The sequence below is a fragment of the Salvelinus alpinus genome, chromosome 11 (assembly GCF_045679555.1).
Source record: "Salvelinus alpinus chromosome 11, SLU_Salpinus.1, whole genome shotgun sequence".
NCBI classification, from domain to species: Eukaryota; Metazoa; Chordata; class Actinopteri; order Salmoniformes; family Salmonidae; genus Salvelinus; species Salvelinus alpinus.
This window is the reverse complement of record NC_092096.1, coordinates 74,218,498-74,239,496: the sequence shown is the minus strand read 5'-3', so window position 1 is coordinate 74,239,496 and position 20,999 is coordinate 74,218,498. Positions and strand designations below refer to the sequence as shown.

At 41.5% G+C, this 20,999-nt stretch overlaps 1 protein-coding gene across 3 annotated transcripts in view; it reads left to right on the top strand.

The window, feature by feature from the left end:
- ctc1 (CTS telomere maintenance complex component 1) overlaps nucleotides 1–20,999 on the top strand; it is a 74,882-nt gene that overhangs the window by 34,456 nt on the left and 19,427 nt on the right. The window contains exons 15-20 of one of the 3 annotated variants that reach the window (XM_071334244.1): nucleotides 4,758–4,846; nucleotides 5,990–6,146; nucleotides 17,038–17,112; nucleotides 18,150–18,306; nucleotides 18,439–18,503; nucleotides 18,701–18,857. In XM_071334244.1, the coding sequence (XP_071190345.1) occupies nucleotides 4,758–4,846; nucleotides 5,990–6,146; nucleotides 17,038–17,112; nucleotides 18,150–18,306; nucleotides 18,439–18,503; nucleotides 18,701–18,857 (700 nt within the window). Of the gene's footprint in view, nucleotides 1–4,754; nucleotides 4,847–5,989; nucleotides 6,147–17,037; nucleotides 17,113–18,149; nucleotides 18,307–18,438; nucleotides 18,504–18,700; nucleotides 18,858–20,999 lie in introns of those variants that run through there. The other 2 variants (XM_071334243.1, XM_071334245.1) reach the window with 2 other exon arrangements.

Here is a 20,999-nt window from a genome sequence, read left to right as displayed (position 1 = left end):
ATCAAAACAATCTTGAAGCGTGGCTTCCGATTGATCGGACCAGCGTTGAATGGTTCTTGTCACTGGTACATCCTGTTTGAGTTTCTGCCTATAGGACGGTAGGAGCAAGATGGAGTCGTGGTCGGATTTGCTGAAGGGAGGGCGGGGGAGGGCCTTGTATGCATCGTGGAAGTTAGAGTAGAGGTGATCCAGTGTTTTTCCAGCGCGAGTGCTACAGTCAATATGCTGATAGAATTTAGGAAGCCTTGTTCTCAAATTTGCTTTGTTAAAATCCCCAGATACAATAAATGCGTCCCCAGGATATATGGTTTCCAGTTTACATAGAGTCCAGTGAAGTTCCTTGAGGGCACGATTCTGACAACATATCCCAAGAGAGCCATGTTTCCATGAAACAGAGAATGTTACAATCTTTGATGTCTCTGGAAGACAACACTTGCTCGAATTTCGTCTGCCGTGTTGTCGAGAGACTGGACATTGGCTACTAGTATACTGGGGAGCGGTGGGCAATGTGCACGTCTACGGAGCCTGACCAGGAGGCCGCTTCGTCCGCTTTAGTCTGATGCGCCGTTGTTTTGGGTCGACTACTGGAATTAAATCCATTGTCCTGAGTGGTGGTCCGAACAGAGGATCCTGGTCGTGTTCCTGGTCGTAATGTTGGTAAGTTGACGTCGCTCTTATATCCAATAGTTCTTCCCGGCTGTATGTAACAAGATTTAAGATTTCCTGGGGTAACAATGTAAGAAATAATACATAATAAAAACTAAAAACTGCATAATGTCCTAAGAACTCGAAGCGAGGCGACCATCTCTGTTGACACCATCAGGGTTTGGAACTCCGAACTCTGGATAAATGGGGAAAAAATTATAGACCAAGAAATCACACAGAGCCACAGACCACAGATAACCTTCATCACCCAGACCACAGAGCCACAGATAACCTTCATCACCCAGACCACAGAGCCACAGATAACCTTCATCACCCAGACCACAGACCACAGATAACCTTCATCACCCAGACCACAGAGCCACAGATAACCTTCATCACCCAGACCACAGAGCCACAGATAACCTTCATCACCCAGACCACAGAGCCACAGATAACCTTCATCACCCAGACCACAGAGCCACAGATAACCTTCATCACCCAGACCACAGAGCCACAGATAACCTTCATCACCCAGACCACAGAGCCACAGATAACCTTCATCACCCAGACCACAGAGCCACAGATAACCTTCATCACCCAGACCACAGAGCCACAGATAACCTTCATCACCCAGACCACAGACCACAGATAACCTTCATCACCCAGACCACAGAGCCACAGATAACCTTCATCACCCAGACCACAGAGCCACAGATAACCTTCATCACCCAGACCACAGAGCCACAGATAACCTTCATCACCCAGACCACAGAGCCACAGATAACCTTCATCACCCAGACCACAGAGCCACAGATAACCTTCATCACCCAGACCACAGAGCCACAGATAACCTTCATCACCCAGACCACAGAGCCACAGATAACCTTCATCACCCAGACCACAGAGCCACAGATAACCTTCATCACCCAGACCACAGAGCCACAGATAACCTTCATCACCCAGACCACAGAGCCACAGATAACCTTCATCACCCAGACCACAGAGCCACAGATAACCTTCATCACCCAGACCACAGAGCCACAGATAACCTTCATCACCCAGACCACAGAGCCACAGATAACCTTCATCACCCAGACCACAGATAACCTTCATCACCCAGACCACAGAGCCACAGATAACCTTCATCACCCAGACCACAGAGCCACAGATAACCTTCATCACCCAGACCACAGAGCCACAGATAACCTTCATCACCCAGACCACAGAGCCACAGATACCCTTCATCACCCAGACCACAGAGCCACAGATAACCTTCATCACCCAGACCACAGAGCCACAGATAACCTTCATCACCCAGACCACAGACCACAGATAACCTTCATCACCCAGACCACAGAGCCACAGATAACCTTCATCACCCAGACCACAGAGCCACAGATAACCTTCATCACCCAGACCACAGAGCCACAGATAACCTTCATCACCCAGACCACAGAGCCACAGATAACCTTCATCACCCAGACCACAGAGCCACAGATAACCTTCATCACCCAGACCACAGAGCCACAGATAACCTTCATCACCCAGACCACAGAGCCACAGATAACCTTCATCACCCAGACCACAGAGCCACAGATAACCTTCATCACCCAGACCACAGACCACAGATAACCTTCATCACCCAGACCACAGAGCCACAGATAACCTTCATCACCCAGACCACAGAGCCACAGATAACCTTCATCACCCAGACCACAGAGCCACAGATAACCTTCATCACCCAGACCACAGAGCCACAGATAACCTTCATCACCCAGACCACAGAGCCACAGATAACCTTCATCACCCAGACCACAGACCACAGATAACCTTCATCACCCAGACCACAGAGCCACAGATAACCTTCATCACCCAGACCACAGAGCCACAGATAACCTTCATCACCCAGACCACAGAGCCACAGATAACCTTCATCACCCAGACCACAGAGCCACAGATAACCTTCATCACCCAGACCACAGAGCCACAGATAACCTTCATCACCCAGACCACAGAGCCACAGATAACCTTCATCACCCAGACCACAGAGCCACAGATAACCTTCATCACCCAGACCACAGAGCCACAGATAACCTTCATCACCCAGACCACAGAGCCACAGATAACCTTCATCACCCAGACCACAGAGCCACAGATAACCTTCATCACCCAGACCACAGAGCCACAGATAACCTTCATCACCCAGACCACAGAGCCACAGATAACCTTCATCACCCAGACCACAGAGCCACAGATAACCTTCATCACCCAGACCACAGAGCCACAGATAACCTTCATCACCCAGACCACAGAGCCACAGATAACCTTCATCACCCAGACCACAGAGCCACAGATAACCTTCATCACCCAGACCACAGAGCCACAGATAACCTTCATCACCCAGACCACAGAGCCACAGATAACCTTCATCACCCAGACCACAGAGCCACAGATAACCTTCATCACCCAGACCACAGAGCCACAGATAACCTTCATCACCCAGACCACAGAGCCACAGATAACCTTCATCACCCAGACCACAGAGCCACAGATAACCTTCATCACCCAGACCACAGAGCCACAGATAACCTTCATCATTGCCATCCAGACCTGGATTTCAAATACTTAAACAATTATTTCAAATACTTTATCTGTGGCTGTTTGAGTTTGCCTTGCTTAACGGGCTAGACGTGCCGTTAGCGACCCAACTTGACAACATCCGGTGAAATTGCAGAGCGCGAAATAAAAAATAAAAAAATCGTAATATTAAACATTCATAAAAATACAAGTGTCATATATCATTTAAAAGCGTAACTTCTTGTTAATCCAGCCGCTTTGTCAGATTTCAAAAAGGCTTTACGGCGAAAGCACACCATGCGATTATCTAAGGACAGCGCCCCGCGTACAAAAGCATTAAAAACGTTTTCCAAACCAGCAGAGGTGTCACGAAAGTCAGAAATTGTGATAAAATAAATCACTTACCTTTGAAGATCTTCCTCTGTTTGCAATCCCAAGGGTCCCAGCTACATAACAAATGGTCGTTTTTGTTCGATAAAGTCCTTCTTTATATCCCAAAAAAGCCAGTTTAGTTGGCGCGTTTGATTCAGTAATCCACCCGTTCAAAATGCATACAAAGGAATCCCAAAAGTTACCAATAAACTTCGTCCAAACAAGTCAAACAACGTTTTTAATCAATCCTCAGGTACCCTAATATGTAAATAAACGATCAAATTTAAGACGGAGAATAGTGTGTTCAATACCGGAGATAAATAACGAAGTGCACGCCCTCATCCACGAGCGCCACAACACTACAGTCAAAATTACGATCTTATCTCATGGCTGTAACTTCCCAAGGGGCTCAGGAGAGGTGAAGGTCGAGTCATCTGTCCTCTGAAACATGACCCGCCAAGCCGCGCTTCTTTACACCCGCTCCCTTAACCTGGAAGCTGTACCGATGTGTCGGAGGAAAAACTGTTCGGGTGACAACCGAAATCAGCCTGCAGGCGCCCGGCCCATCACTACAGCCTGGGGTTCGATCCCATCACTACAGCCTACACTACGGCCCGCCACAAGGAGTCGCTTGGGCAATGAGCCAAGTAAAGCCCCCAGGCTGTCGTGATGGGATCGAACCCCAGGCTGTAGTGATGGGATCGAACCCCAGGCTGTAATGATGGGAGCGAACCCCAGGCTGTAGTGATGGGATCGAACCCCAGGCTGTAGTGATGGGATCGAACCCCAGGCTGTAGTGATGGGATCGAACCCCAGGCTGTAGTGATGGGATCGAACCCCAGGCTGTAGTGATGGGATCGAACCCCAGGCTGTAGTGATGGGATCGAACCCCAGGCTGTAGTGATGGGATCGAACCCCAGGCTGTAGTGATGGGAATCGAACCCCAGGCTGTAGTGATGGCGTAACACTGAGCTCATGAAGTGTTTGATTAGAGGGACAATAGAGTGCTGAGTACCAGGCAGGTAGCAAGTTTGGTAGACTAGTAATGACCATCAGCAGCATCAGCGCTTGGAGAAGCCTAGTTACCATGACTAAACGGTCGGGCAGATCAGGTAGGCTCAAGTACCATCATCACCATCACCTCTCTCTGTGTGTTGTAGCAGTGGGGTGGATCTGGTCTCGTTCCATGGAGTCATCTCTCAGAGGATCACCCTACAGAGAGGAACGACCACACACACTCCCACACAGAGAGGTACGAGACACACACTCCTACACGGAGAGGTACGAGACACACAGTCCTACACGGAGAGGTACGAGACACACACTCCTACACGGAGAGGTACGAGACACACACTCCTACACGGAGAGGTACGAGACACACACTCCTACACGGAGAGGTACGAGACACACACTCCTACACGGAGAGGTACGAGACACACACTCCTACACGGAGAGGTACGAGACACACACTCCTACACGGAGAGGTACGAGACACACACTCCTACACGGAGAGGTACGAGACACACACTCCTACACGGAGAGGTACGAGACACACACTCCTACACGGAGAGGTACGAGACACACACTCCTACACGGAGAGGTACGAGACACACACTCCTACACGGAGAGGTACGAGACACACACTCCTACACGGAGAGGTACGAGACACACACTCCTACACGGAGAGGTACGAGACACACACTCCTACACGGAAAGGTACGAGACACACACTCCTACACGGAGAGGTACGAGACACACACTCCTGCACGGAGAGGTACGAGACACACACTCCTGCACGGAGAGGTACGAGACACACACTCCTGCACGGAGAGGTACGAGACACACACTCCTGCACGGAGAGGTACGAGACACACACTCCTGCACGGAGAGGTACGAGACACACACTCCTGCACGGAGAGGTACGAGACACACACTCCTGCACGGAGAGGTACGAGACACACACTCCTGCACGGAGAGGTACGAGACACACACTCCTGCACGGAGAGGTACGAGACACACACTCCTGCACGGAGAGGTACGAGACACACACTCCTGCACGGAGAGGTACGAGACACACAGTCCTACACGGAGAGGTACGAGACACACAGTCCTACACGGAGAGGTACGAGACACACACTCCTACACGGAGAGGTACGAGACACACACAGGAACAGGGTTGGAGTAAACGTTGGACACCGCAGCTCTACAGTCTCCCAGTATAGGCGTATATGTTGATTCAATGTGTTTGTGTTTGACCTGTGTGTTTGACCTGTGTTTTTGTATTTGACCTTTGTGTTTGTGTTTGACCTGTGTGTGTGTGTTTGACCTGTGTGTTTGTGTTTGACCTGTGTGTTTGTGTTTGACCTGTGTGTGTGTGTTTGACCTGTGTGTGTAGACGTGGAGGCAGGGCTGAGTGTGAGGTTGACGGTGTGTGTGGAGCCCAGAGGGCGGAGCCTGCAGGTCTATTTGGACCTAAGCCGCACCCCCTACCCTCCCGGCCTGGTACCTGGAAACACTGTCCTGTTGACCAGCTTCCAACGCAGGCTGTCACGGTAACACATCAAACACGCACACAGACATACTGACATACTGTATTAAAACACCTCAGAAGGTGTATTAAAACACTTCAGAAGGTGTATTAAAACACTTCAGAAGGTGTATTAAAACACCTCAGAAGGTGTATTAAAACACCTCAGAAGGTGTATTTAAACACTTCAGAAGGTGTATTAAAACACTTCAGAAGGTGTATTAAAACACTTCAGAAGGTGTATTTAAACACTTCAGAAGGTGTATTAAAACACTCCAGAAGGTGTATTAAAACACTTCAGAAGGTGTATTTAAACACCTCAGAAGGTGTATTAAAACACTCCAGAAGGTGTATTTAAACACTTCAGAAGGTGTATTAAAACACTTCAGAAGGTGTATTAAAACACTTCAGAAGGTGTATTTAAACACCTCAGAAGGTGTATTAAAACGCTTCAGAAGGTGTATTTAAACACTTCAGAAGGTGTATTAAAACACTTCAGAAGGTGTATTTAAACACTTCAGAAGGTGTATTTAAACACCTCAGAAGGTGTATTTAAACACTCCAGAAGGTGTATTAAAACGCTTCAGAAGGTGTATTAAAACACTCCAGAAGGTGTATTAAAACACTCCAGAAGGTGTATTAAAACACCTCAGAAGGTGTATTAAAACACCTCAGAAGGTGTATTAAAACGCCTCAGAAGGTGTATTAAAACACCTCAGAAGGTGTATTAAAACACTCCAGAAGGTGTATTAAAACACTCCAGAAGGTGTATTAAAACACTTCAGAAGGTGTATTAAAACGCTTCAGAAGGTGTATTAAAACACTCCAGAAGGTGTATTAAAACACCTCAGAAGGTGTATTAAAACGCCTCAGAAGGTGTATTAAAACACTCCAGAAGGTGTATTTAAACACTTCAGAAGGTGTATTTAAACACTCCAGAAGGTGTATTTAAACACTTCAGAAGGTGTATTAAAACACTTCAGAAGGTGTATTTAAACACTTCAGAAGGTGTATTAAAACACCTCAGAAGGTGTATTTAAACACCTCAGAAGGTGTATTTAAACACTCCAGAAGGTGTATTAAAACACTTCAGAAGGTGTATTAAAACACTCCAGAAGGTGTATTAAAACACTCCAGAAGGTGTATTAAAACACTCCAGAAGGTGTATTTAAACACTCCAGAAGGTGTATTAAAACACTCCAGAAGGTGTATTAAAACACTCCAGAAGGTGTATTAAAACACTCCAGAAGGTGTATTAAAACACTCCAGAAGGTGTATTAAAACACTCCAGAAGGTGTATTAAAACACTCCAGAAGGTGTATTTAAACACTCCAGAAGGTGTATTTAAACACTTCAGAAGGTGTATTAAAACACTCCAGAAGGTGTATTTAAACACTCCAGAAGGTGTATTTAAACACTCCAGAAGGTGTATTTAAACACTCCAGAAGGTGTATTTAAACACTTCAGAAGGTGTATTAAAACACTCCAGAAGGTGTATTTAAACACTCCAGAAGGTGTATTAAAACACTCCAGAAGGTGTATTTAAACACTTCAGAAGGTGTATTAAAACACTTCAGAAGGTGTATTTAAACACTTCAGAAGGTGTATTAAAACACTTCAGAAGGTGTATTTAAACACTTCAGAAGGTGTATTAAAACACCTCAGAAGGTGTATTTAAACACCTCAGAAGGTGTATTTAAACACTCCAGAAGGTGTATTAAAACGCTTCAGAAGGTGTATTAAAACACTCCAGAAGGTGTATTAAAACACTTCAGAAGGTGTATTAAAACACCTCAGAAGGTGTATTTAAACACTCCAGAAGGTGTATTTAAACACTCCAGAAGGTGTATTTAAACACCTCAGAAGGTGTATTAAAACACTCCAGAAGGTGTATTAAAACACTCCAGAAGGTGTATTAAAACACTCCAGAAGGTGTATTTAAACACTCCAGAAGGTGTATTTAAACACTCCAGAAGGTGTATTTAAACACTCCAGAAGGTGTATTTAAACACTCCAGAAGGTGTATTTAAACACTCCAGAAGGTGTATTTAAACACTCCAGAAGGTGTATTAAAACACTCCAGAAGGTGTATTAAAACACTCCAGAAGGTGTATTAAAACACTTCAGAAGGTGTATTAAAACACTCCAGAAGGTGTATTAAAACACTCCAGAAGGTGTATTTAAACACTCCAGAAGGTGTATTTAAACACTCCAGAAGGTGTATTAAAACACTCCAGAAGGTGTATTAAAACACTCCAGAAGGTGTATTAAAACACTCCAGAAGGTGTATTAAAACACTCCAGAAGGTGTATTAAAACGCTTCAGAAGGTGTATTAAAACGCTTCAGAAGGTGTATTAAAACACTCCAGAAGGTGTATTTAAACACTCCAGAAGGTGTATTTAAACACTCCAGAAGGTGTATTTAAACACTCCAGAAGGTGTATTTAAACACTCCAGAAGGTGTATTTAAACACTTCAGAAGGTGTATTAAAACACTCCAGAAGGTGTATTTAAACACTCCAGAAGGTGTATTAAAACACTCCAGAAGGTGTATTTAAACACTTCAGAAGGTGTATTAAAACACTTCAGAAGGTGTATTTAAACACTTCAGAAGGTGTATTAAAACACTCCAGAAGGTGTATTTAAACACTTCAGAAGGTGTATTAAAACACTTCAGAAGGTGTATTTAAACACTTCAGAAGGTGTATTAAAACACTCCAGAAGGTGTATTTAAACACTCCAGAAGGTGTATTTAAACACTCCAGAAGGTGTATTTAAACACTTCAGAAGGTGTATTAAAACACTCCAGAAGGTGTATTTAAACACTCCAGAAGGTGTATTAAAACACTCCAGAAGGTGTATTTAAACACTTCAGAAGGTGTATTAAAACACTTCAGAAGGTGTATTTAAACACTTCAGAAGGTGTATTTAAACACTTCAGAAGGTGTATTTAAACACTTCAGAAGGTGTATTTAAACACTTCAGAAGGTGTATTAAAACACTTCAGAAGGTGTATTTAAACACTTCAGAAGGTGTATTAAAACACTCCAGAAGGTGTATTAAAACACTTCAGAAGGTGTATTTAAACACTTCAGAAGGTGTATTAAAACACTCCAGAAGGTGTATTAAAACACTCCAGAAGGTGTATTAAAACACTCCAGAAGGTGTATTTAAACACTCCAGAAGGTGTATTTAAACACTCCAGAAGGTGTATTTAAACACTCCAGAAGGTGTATTTAAACACTCCAGAAGGTGTATTTAAACACTTCAGAAGGTGTATTAAAACACTCCAGAAGGTGTATTTAAACACTCCAGAAGGTGTATTAAAACACTCCAGAAGGTGTATTAAAACACTCCAGAAGGTGTATTTAAACACTCCAGAAGGTGTATTAAAACACTCCAGAAGGTGTATTAAAACACCTCAGAAGGTGTATTAAAACACCTCAGAAGGTGTATTTAAACACTTCAGAAGGTGTATTAAAACACTTCAGAAGGTGTATTAAAACACTTCAGAAGGTGTATTTAAACACTTCAGAAGGTGTATTAAAACACTCCAGAAGGTGTATTAAAACACTTCAGAAGGTGTATTTAAACACCTCAGAAGGTGTATTAAAACACTCCAGAAGGTGTATTTAAACACTTCAGAAGGTGTATTAAAACACTTCAGAAGGTGTATTAAAACACTTCAGAAGGTGTATTTAAACACCTCAGAAGGTGTATTAAAACGCTTCAGAAGGTGTATTTAAACACTTCAGAAGGTGTATTAAAACACTTCAGAAGGTGTATTTAAACACTTCAGAAGGTGTATTTAAACACCTCAGAAGGTGTATTTAAACACTCCAGAAGGTGTATTTAAACACTCCAGAAGGTGTATTTAAACACTCCAGAAGGTGTATTTAAACACTCCAGAAGGTGTATTTAAACACTCCAGAAGGTGTATTTAAACACTCCAGAAGGTGTATTAAAACACTCCAGAAGGTGTATTAAAACACTTCAGAAGGTGTATTAAAACACTCCAGAAGGTGTATTAAAACACTCCAGAAGGTGTATTAAAACACTCCAGAAGGTGTATTTAAACACTCCAGAAGGTGTATTAAAACACTCCAGAAGGTGTATTAAAACACTCCAGAAGGTGTATTAAAACACTCCAGAAGGTGTATTAAAACGCTCCAGAAGGTGTATTAAAACGCTTCAGAAGGTGTATTAAAACGCTCCAGAAGGTGTATTTAAACACTCCAGAAGGTGTATTTAAACACTCCAGAAGGTGTATTTAAACACTCCAGAAGGTGTATTTAAACACTCCAGAAGGTGTATTTAAACACTTCAGAAGGTGTATTAAAACACTCCAGAAGGTGTATTTAAACACTCCAGAAGGTGTATTAAAACACTCCAGAAGGTGTATTTAAACACTTCAGAAGGTGTATTAAAACACTTCAGAAGGTGTATTTAAACACTTCAGAAGGTGTATTAAAACACTCCAGAAGGTGTATTTAAACACTTCAGAAGGTGTATTAAAACACTTCAGAAGGTGTATTTAAACACTTCAGAAGGTGTATTAAAACACTCCAGAAGGTGTATTTAAACACTCCAGAAGGTGTATTTAAACACTCCAGAAGGTGTATTTAAACACTTCAGAAGGTGTATTAAAACACTCCAGAAGGTGTATTTAAACACTCCAGAAGGTGTATTAAAACACTCCAGAAGGTGTATTTAAACACTTCAGAAGGTGTATTAAAACACTTCAGAAGGTGTATTTAAACACTTCAGAAGGTGTATTTAAACACTTCAGAAGGTGTATTAAAACACTTCAGAAGGTGTATTTAAACACTTCAGAAGGTGTATTAAAACACTTCAGAAGGTGTATTTAAACACTTCAGAAGGTGTATTAAAACACTCCAGAAGGTGTATTAAAACACTTCAGAAGGTGTATTTAAACACTTCAGAAGGTGTATTAAAACACTCCAGAAGGTGTATTAAAACACTCCAGAAGGTGTATTTAAACACTCCAGAAGGTGTATTTAAACACTCCAGAAGGTGTATTTAAACACTCCAGAAGGTGTATTTAAACACTCCAGAAGGTGTATTTAAACACTTCAGAAGGTGTATTAAAACACTCCAGAAGGTGTATTTAAACACTCCAGAAGGTGTATTAAAACACTCCAGAAGGTGTATTGAAACACTCCAGAAGGTGTATTTAAACACTCCAGAAGGTGTATTAAAACACTCCAGAAGGTGTATTAAAACACCTCAGAAGGTGTATTAAAACACCTCAGAAGGTGTATTTAAACACTTCAGAAGGTGTATTAAAACACTTCAGAAGGTGTATTAAAACACTTCAGAAGGTGTATTTAAACACTTCAGAAGGTGTATTAAAACACTCCAGAAGGTGTATTAAAACACTTCAGAAGGTGTATTTAAACACCTCAGAAGGTGTATTAAAACACTCCAGAAGGTGTATTTAAACACTTCAGAAGGTGTATTAAAACACTTCAGAAGGTGTATTAAAACACTTCAGAAGGTGTATTTAAACACCTCAGAAGGTGTATTAAAACGCTTCAGAAGGTGTATTTAAACACTTCAGAAGGTGTATTAAAACACTTCAGAAGGTGTATTTAAACACTTCAGAAGGTGTATTTAAACACCTCAGAAGGTGTATTTAAACACTCCAGAAGGTGTATTAAAACGCTTCAGAAGGTGTATTAAAACACTCCAGAAGGTGTATTAAAACACTCCAGAAGGTGTATTAAAACACCTCAGAAGGTGTATTAAAACACCTCAGAAGGTGTATTAAAACACCTCAGAAGGTGTATTAAAACGCCTCAGAAGGTGTATTAAAACGCCTCAGAAGGTGTATTAAAACGCCTCAGAAGGTGTATTAAAACACTCCAGAAGGTGTATTAAAACACTCCAGAAGGTGTATTAAAACGCTTCAGAAGGTGTATTAAAACACTCCAGAAGGTGTATTAAAACACCTTCTATTAAAACGCCTCAGAAGGTGTATTAAAACACTCCAGAAGGTGTATTTAAACACTTCAGAAGGTGTATTTAAACACTTCAGAAGGTGTATTAAAACACCTCAGAAGGTGTATTAAAACACTCCAGAAGGTGTATTAAAACACTCCAGAAGGTGTATTTAAACACTTCAGAAGGTGTATTTAAACACTCCAGAAGGTGTATTTAAACACTTCAGAAGGTGTATTAAAACACTTCAGAAGGTGTATTTAAACACTTCAGAAGGTGTATTAAAACACCTCAGAAGGTGTATTTAAACACCTCAGAAGGTGTATTTAAACACTCCAGAAGGTGTATTAAAACACTCCAGAAGGTGTATTAAAACACTCCAGAAGGTGTATTAAAACACTCCAGAAGGTGTATTAAAACACTCCAGAAGGTGTATTTAAACACTCCAGAAGGTGTATTAAAACACTCCAGAAGGTGTATTAAAACACTCCAGAAGGTGTATTAAAACACTCCAGAAGGTGTATTAAAACACTCCAGAAGGTGTATTAAAACACTTCAGAAGGTGTATTAAAACACTCCAGAAGGTGTATTTAAACACTTCAGAAGGTGTATTAAAACACTCCAGAAGGTGTATTTAAACACTCCAGAAGGTGTATTTAAACACTCCAGAAGGTGTATTTAAACACTCCAGAAGGTGTATTTAAACACTTCAGAAGGTGTATTAAAACACTCCAGAAGGTGTATTTAAACACTCCAGAAGGTGTATTAAAACACTCCAGAAGGTGTATTTAAACACTTCAGAAGGTGTATTAAAACACTTCAGAAGGTGTATTTAAACACTTCAGAAGGTGTATTAAAACACTTCAGAAGGTGTATTTAAACACTTCAGAAGGTGTATTAAAACACCTCAGAAGGTGTATTAAAACACTTCAGAAGGTGTATTAAAACACCTCAGAAGGTGTATTAAAACACCTCAGAAGGTGTATTAAAACGCCTCAGAAGGTGTATTTAAACACTCCAGAAGGTGTATTTAAACACCTCAGAAGGTGTATTAAAACACTCCAGAAGGTGTATTAAAACACTCCAGAAGGTGTATTAAAACACTCCAGAAGGTGTATTTAAACACTCCAGAAGGTGTATTTAAACACTCCAGAAGGTGTATTTAAACACTCCAGAAGGTGTATTTAAACACTCCAGAAGGTGTATTTAAACACTCCAGAAGGTGTATTAAAACACTTCAGAAGGTGTATTAAAACACTCCAGAAGGTGTATTAAAACACTCCAGAAGGTGTATTAAAACACTCCAGAAGGTGTATTTAAACACTCCAGAAGGTGTATTAAAACACTCCAGAAGGTGTATTAAAACACTCCAGAAGGTGTATTAAAACACTCCAGAAGGTGTATTAAAACACTCCAGAAGGTGTATTAAAACACTTCAGAAGGTGTATTAAAACACTCCAGAAGGTGTATTTAAACACTTCAGAAGGTGTATTAAAACACTCCAGAAGGTGTATTTAAACACTCCAGAAGGTGTATTTAAACACTCCAGAAGGTGTATTTAAACACTCCAGAAGGTGTATTTAAACACTTCAGAAGGTGTATTAAAACACTCCAGAAGGTGTATTTAAACACTCCAGAAGGTGTATTAAAACACTCCAGAAGGTGTATTTAAACACTTCAGAAGGTGTATTAAAACACTTCAGAAGGTGTATTTAAACACTTCAGAAGGTGTATTAAAACACTCCAGAAGGTGTATTTAAACACTTCAGAAGGTGTATTAAAACACTTCAGAAGGTGTATTTAAACACTTCAGAAGGTGTATTAAAACACTCCAGAAGGTGTATTTAAACACTCCAGAAGGTGTATTTAAACACTCCAGAAGGTGTATTTAAACACTTCAGAAGGTGTATTAAAACACTCCAGAAGGTGTATTTAAACACTCCAGAAGGTGTATTAAAACACTCCAGAAGGTGTATTTAAACACTTCAGAAGGTGTATTAAAACACTTCAGAAGGTGTATTTAAACACTTCAGAAGGTGTATTAAAACACTTCAGAAGGTGTATTTAAACACTTCAGAAGGTGTATTAAAACACTCCAGAAGGTGTATTAAAACACTTCAGAAGGTGTATTTAAACACTTCAGAAGGTGTATTAAAACACTCCAGAAGGTGTATTAAAACACTCCAGAAGGTGTATTAAAACACTCCAGAAGGTGTATTTAAACACTCCAGAAGGTGTATTTAAACACTTCAGAAGGTGTATTTAAACACTCCAGAAGGTGTATTTAAACACTCCAGAAGGTGTATTTAAACACTTCAGAAGGTGTATTAAAACACTCCAGAAGGTGTATTTAAACACTCCAGAAGGTGTATTAAAACACTCCAGAAGGTGTATTAAAACACTCCAGAAGGTGTATTTAAACACTCCAGAAGGTGTATTAAAACACTCCAGAAGGTGTATTAAAACACTCCAGAAGGTGTATTAAAACACTCCAGAAGGTGTATTTAAACACTCCAGAAGGTGTATTAAAACACTCCAGAAGGTGTATTAAAACACTCCAGAAGGTGTATTAAAACACTCCAGAAGGTGTATTTAAACACTCCAGAAGGTGTATTTAAACACTCCAGAAGGTGTATTTAAACACTCCAGAAGGTGTATTTAAACACTTCAGAAGGTGTATTAAAACACTTCAGAAGGTGTATTTAAACACTTCAGAAGGTGTATTAAAACACTTCAGAAGGTGTATTTAAACACTTCAGAAGGTGTATTAAAACACCTCAGAAGGTGTATTAAAACACTTCAGAAGGTGTATTAAAACACCTCAGAAGGTGTATTAAAACACCTCAGAAGGTGTATTAAAACGCCTCAGAAGGTGTATTTAAACACTCCAGAAGGTGTATTTAAACACCTCAGAAGGTGTATTAAAACACTCCAGAAGGTGTATTAAAACACTCCAGAAGGTGTATTAAAACACTCCAGAAGGTGTATTTAAACACTCCAGAAGGTGTATTTAAACACTCCAGAAGGTGTATTTAAACACTCCAGAAGGTGTATTTAAACACTCCAGAAGGTGTATTTAAACACTCCAGAAGGTGTATTAAAACACTTCAGAAGGTGTATTAAAACACTCCAGAAGGTGTATTAAAACACTCCAGAAGGTGTATTAAAACACTCCAGAAGGTGTATTTAAACACTCCAGAAGGTGTATTAAAACACTCCAGAAGGTGTATTAAAACACTCCAGAAGGTGTATTAAAACACTCCAGAAGGTGTATTAAAACACTCCAGAAGGTGTATTAAAACACTTCAGAAGGTGTATTAAAACACTCCAGAAGGTGTATTTAAACACTTCAGAAGGTGTATTAAAACACTCCAGAAGGTGTATTTAAACACTCCAGAAGGTGTATTTAAACACTCCAGAAGGTGTATTTAAACACTCCAGAAGGTGTATTTAAACACTTCAGAAGGTGTATTAAAACACTCCAGAAGGTGTATTTAAACACTCCAGAAGGTGTATTAAAACACTCCAGAAGGTGTATTTAAACACTTCAGAAGGTGTATTAAAACACTTCAGAAGGTGTATTTAAACACTTCAGAAGGTGTATTAAAACACTCCAGAAGGTGTATTTAAACACTTCAGAAGGTGTATTAAAACACTTCAGAAGGTGTATTTAAACACTTCAGAAGGTGTATTAAAACACTCCAGAAGGTGTATTTAAACACTCCAGAAGGTGTATTTAAACACTCCAGAAGGTGTATTTAAACACTTCAGAAGGTGTATTAAAACACTCCAGAAGGTGTATTTAAACACTCCAGAAGGTGTATTAAAACACTCCAGAAGGTGTATTTAAACACTTCAGAAGGTGTATTAAAACACTTCAGAAGGTGTATTTAAACACTTCAGAAGGTGTATTAAAACACTTCAGAAGGTGTATTTAAACACTTCAGAAGGTGTATTAAAACACTCCAGAAGGTGTATTAAAACACTTCAGAAGGTGTATTTAAACACTTCAGAAGGTGTATTAAAACACTCCAGAAGGTGTATTAAAACACTCCAGAAGGTGTATTAAAACACTCCAGAAGGTGTATTTAAACACTCCAGAAGGTGTATTTAAACACTTCAGAAGGTGTATTTAAACACTCCAGAAGGTGTATTTAAACACTCCAGAAGGTGTATTTAAACACTTCAGAAGGTGTATTAAAACACTCCAGAAGGTGTATTTAAACACTCCAGAAGGTGTATTAAAACACTCCAGAAGGTGTATTAAAACACTCCAGAAGGTGTATTTAAACACTCCAGAAGGTGTATTAAAACACTCCAGAAGGTGTATTAAAACACTCCAGAAGGTGTATTAAAACACTCCAGAAGGTGTATTTAAACACTCCAGAAGGTGTATTAAAACACTCCAGAAGGTGTATTAAAACACTCCAGAAGGTGTATTAAAACACTCCAGAAGGTGTATTTAAACACTCCAGAAGGTGTATTTAAACACTCCAGAAGGTGTATTTAAACACTCCAGAAGGTGTATTTAAACACTTCAGAAGGTGTATTAAAACACTCCAGAAGGTGTATTAAAACACTCCAGAAGGTGTATTAAAACACTCCAGAAGGTGTATTAAAACACTCCAGAAGGTGTATTAAAACACTCCAGAAGGTGTATTAAAACACTCCAGAAGGTGTATTTAAACACTTCAGAAGGTGTATTTAAACACTCCAGAAGGTGTATTTAAACACTCCAGAAGGTGTATTTAAACACTCCAGAAGGTGTATTAAAACACTTCAGAAGGTGTATTTAAACACTCCAGAAGGTGTATTTAAACACTCCAGAAGGTGTATTAAAACACTCCAGAAGGTCTATTAAAACACTCCAGAAGGTCTATTAAAATGTTTCAGCCCAGCTTGAACAAAAAAGGTTGTCAGGTGCTCAACTTATTTTGTGTGTTTGTGTGTTGCAGGGTAGGAGGGGTGTATTGTCGTTCTGTCCCAGTCAGCTGTTTGACCATCATGGCCCTGGGAAAGACTGACACCCAGTGAGTCCTCTACCTCCTCTCCTCATTCACTCTACCTCCTCTCCTCATTCACTCTGCCTCCTCTCCTCATTCACTCTGCCTCCTCTCCTCATTCACTCTGCCTCCTCTCCTCATTCACTCTGCCTCCTCTCCTCATTCACTCTGCCTCCTCTCCTCATTCACTCTGCCTCCTCTCCTCATTCACTCTGCCTCCTCTCCTCATTCACTCTGCCTCCTCTCCTCATTCACTCTGCCTCCTCTCCTCATTCACTCTGCCTCCTCTCCTCATTCACTCTGCCTCCTCTCCTCATTCACTCTGCCTCCTCTCCTCATTCACTCTGCCTCCTCTCCTCATTCACTCTGCCTCCTCTCCTCATTCACTCTGCCTCCTCTCCCCATTCACTCTACCTCCTCTCCTCATTCACTCTGCCTCCTCTCCTCATTCACTCTGCCTCCTCTCCTCATTCACTCTGCCTCCTCTCCTCATTCACTCTGCCTCCTCTCCCCATTCACTCTACCTCCTCTCCTCATTCACTCTGCCTCCTCTCCTCATTCACTCTACCTCCTCTCCTCATTCACTCTACCTCCTCTCCTCATTCACTCTACCTCCTCTCCTCATTCACTCTGCCTCCTCTCCTCATTCACTCTGCCTCCTCTCCTCATTCACTCTGCCTCCTCTCCTCATTCACTCTGCCTCCTCTCCCATTTTCTCTCGACCTCCACCCTCTCCTCCATTTTCTCTCGACCTCCACCCTCTCCTCCATTTTCTCTCGACCTCCACCCTCTCTTCCATTTTCTCTCGACCTCCACCCTCTCCTCCATTTTCTCTCGACCTCCACCCTCTCTTCCATTTTCTCTCGACCTCCACCCTCTCCTCCATTTTCTCTCGACCTCCACCCTCTCTTCCATTTTCTCTCGACCTCCACCCTCTCCTCCATTTTCTCTCGACCTCCACCCTCCTCCATTTTCTCTCGGCCTTCACCCTCTCCTCCATTTTCTCTCGGCCTCCAGTCTGAAGTCTCTTCTCTCCTTTTCCTCTTCCTTGTCTCTCTCTCCAGGTCATGTGACTCTCCTCCGCCCATGATCCTTCTGGGTGTGTGGGCATTGGCAGGGGCTGAGCAGTGCGTTGTGGGCCGGGTCAGAGGTCACGTGGTGTGTGTTCTCTACCTGCAGCTGCAGTGGACTTGCTCTCTGTGTGGCAGTATATACACACAGGTACACCTAGCATACACAGACTCCCACACACACACAGTCAGTGTCAGTCCGTGGTTAGTAATCAGGAGTTCACAGAGTCATGGGAAAGGTTATTCCAGGTCACACAGCTAACTGTCTCTCTCTTTCATATAGGAGAGGTGTACTAGGCCTCAGCCTCCCTGTAATTCTACCTCTGCTGTGTTTCAGGCCGAAGCCAAGTGAGTTAACAAGTTTATTGTGTGTGTTGGGGTGTGTGTGTTTGCATATTTGTGTGAGTTAATCGTGTGTGTGTGTGTGTGAGTTAATCGTGTGTGTGTGTGTGTGTGTGTGTGTGTGTGTGTGTGTGTGTGTGTGTGTGTGTGTGTGTGTGTGTGTGTGTGTGTGTGTGTGTGTGTGTGTGTGTGTGTGTGTGCAGGGCAGCTGTAGAGGACGGCAGTGGAGAGGCCCATATTTGGTTCTCCTGTCCAGTCATTTCCGGTCTACTGGGGTTAGCCATGCCCCAGTGGGAGGGGCTTCAGAGGTCACTGAGGGTCAGAGGTCACCTCAGGGTCTACACACGGGGGCGGAGCCTGGTAACGTCACTTAATCAGTCGATCAATTAATCACTTTTTGTACGTCCTTCTTGTGGGCACTTTATTGAGTCTGAAATGGCACATTGTCCCTTATATAACATGTTATGAGTCTGAAATGGCACCTTGTCCCTTATATAACATGTTATGAGTCTGAAATGGCAACTTGTCCCTTATATAACATGTTATGAGTCTGAAATGGCACCTTGTCCCTTATATAACATGTTATGAGTCTGAAATGGCACCTTGTCCCTTATATAACATGTTATGAGTCTGAAATGGCACCTTGTCCCTTATATAACATGTTATGAGTCTGAAATGGCACCTTGTCCCTTATATAACATGTTATGAGTCTGAAATGGCACCCTGTCCCTTATATAACATGCTATGAGTCTGAAATGGCACCTTGTCCCTTATATAACATGTTATGAGTCTGAAATGGCACCTTGTCCCTTATATAACATGTTATGAGTCTGAAATGGCACCTTGTCCCTTATATAACATGTTATGAGTCTGAAATGGCACCTTGTCCCTTATATAACATGTTATGAGTCTGAAATGGCACCTTGTCCCTTATATAACATGTTATGAGTCTGACATGGCACCTTGTCCCTTATATAACATGTTATGAGTCTGAAATGGCACCTTGTCCCTTATATAACATGTTATGAGTCTGAAATGGCACCTTGTCCCTTATATAACATGTTATGAGTCTGAAATGACACCTTGTCCCTTATATAACATGTTATGAGTCTGAAATGGCACCTTGTCCCTTATATAACATGTTATGAGTCTGACATGGCACCTTGTCCCTTATATAACATGTTATGAGTCTGAAATGGCACCTTGTCCCTTATATAACATGTTATGAGTCTGAAATGACACCTTGTCCCTTATATAACATGTTATGAGTCTGAAATGACACCTTGTCCCTTATATAACATGTTATGAGTCTGAAATGGCACCTTGTCCCTTATATAACATGTTATGAGTCTGAAATGGCACCCTGTCCCTTATATAACATGTTATGAGTCTGAAATGGCACCTTGTCCCTTATATAACATGTTATGAGTCTGAAATGGCACCTTGTCCCTTATATAACATGTTATGAGTCTGAAATGGCACCTTGTCCCTTATATAACATGTTATGAGTCTGAAATGGCACATTGTCCCTTATATAACATGTTATGAGTCTGAAATGGCACCTTGTCCCTTATATAACATGTTATGAGTCTGAAATGGCACCTTGTCCCTTATATAACATGTTATGAGTCTGAAATGGCACCTTGTCCCTTATATAACATGTTATGAGTCTGAAATGGCACCTTGTCCCTTATATAACATGTTATGAGTCTGAAATGGCACCCTGTCCCTTATATAACATGTTATGAGTCTGAAATGGCACCTTGTCCCTTATTTTTATTTATTTATTATTTATTTTTTTCACCTTTATTTAACCAGGTAGGCTAGTTGAGAACAAGTTCTCATTTGCAACTGCGACCTGGCCAAGATAAAGCATAGCAGTGTGAACAGACAACACAGAGTTACACATGGAGTAAACAATAAACAAGTCAATAACATGGTAGAAAAAAAGAGAATCTATATACAATGTGTGCAAAAGGCATGAGGTAGGCAATAAATCGAATAATTACAATTTAGCAGATTAACACTGGAGTGATAAATCATCAGATGATCATGTGCAAGAAGAGATACTGGTGTGCAAAAGAGCAGAAAAGTAAATAAATAAAAGCAGTATGGGGGGTGAGGTAGGTAAATTGGGTGGGTAGTTTACAGATGGACTATGTACAGCTGCAGCGATCGGTTAGCTGCTCGGATAGCAGATTTTTAAAGTTGTTGAGGGAGATAAAAGTCTCCAACTTCAGAGATTTTTGCAATTCGTTCCAGTCGCAGGCAGCAGAGAACTGGAAGGAAAGGCGTCCAAATGAGGTTTTAGCTTTAGGGATGATCAGTGAGATACACCTGCTGGAGCGCGTGCTGCGGGTGGGTGTAGCCATCGTGACCAGTGAACTGAGATAAGGCGGCACTTTACCTAGCATAGCCTTGTAGATGACCTGGAGCCAGTGGGTCTGACGACGAACATGTAGCGAGGGCCAGCCGACTAGGGCATACAGGTCGCAGTGGTGG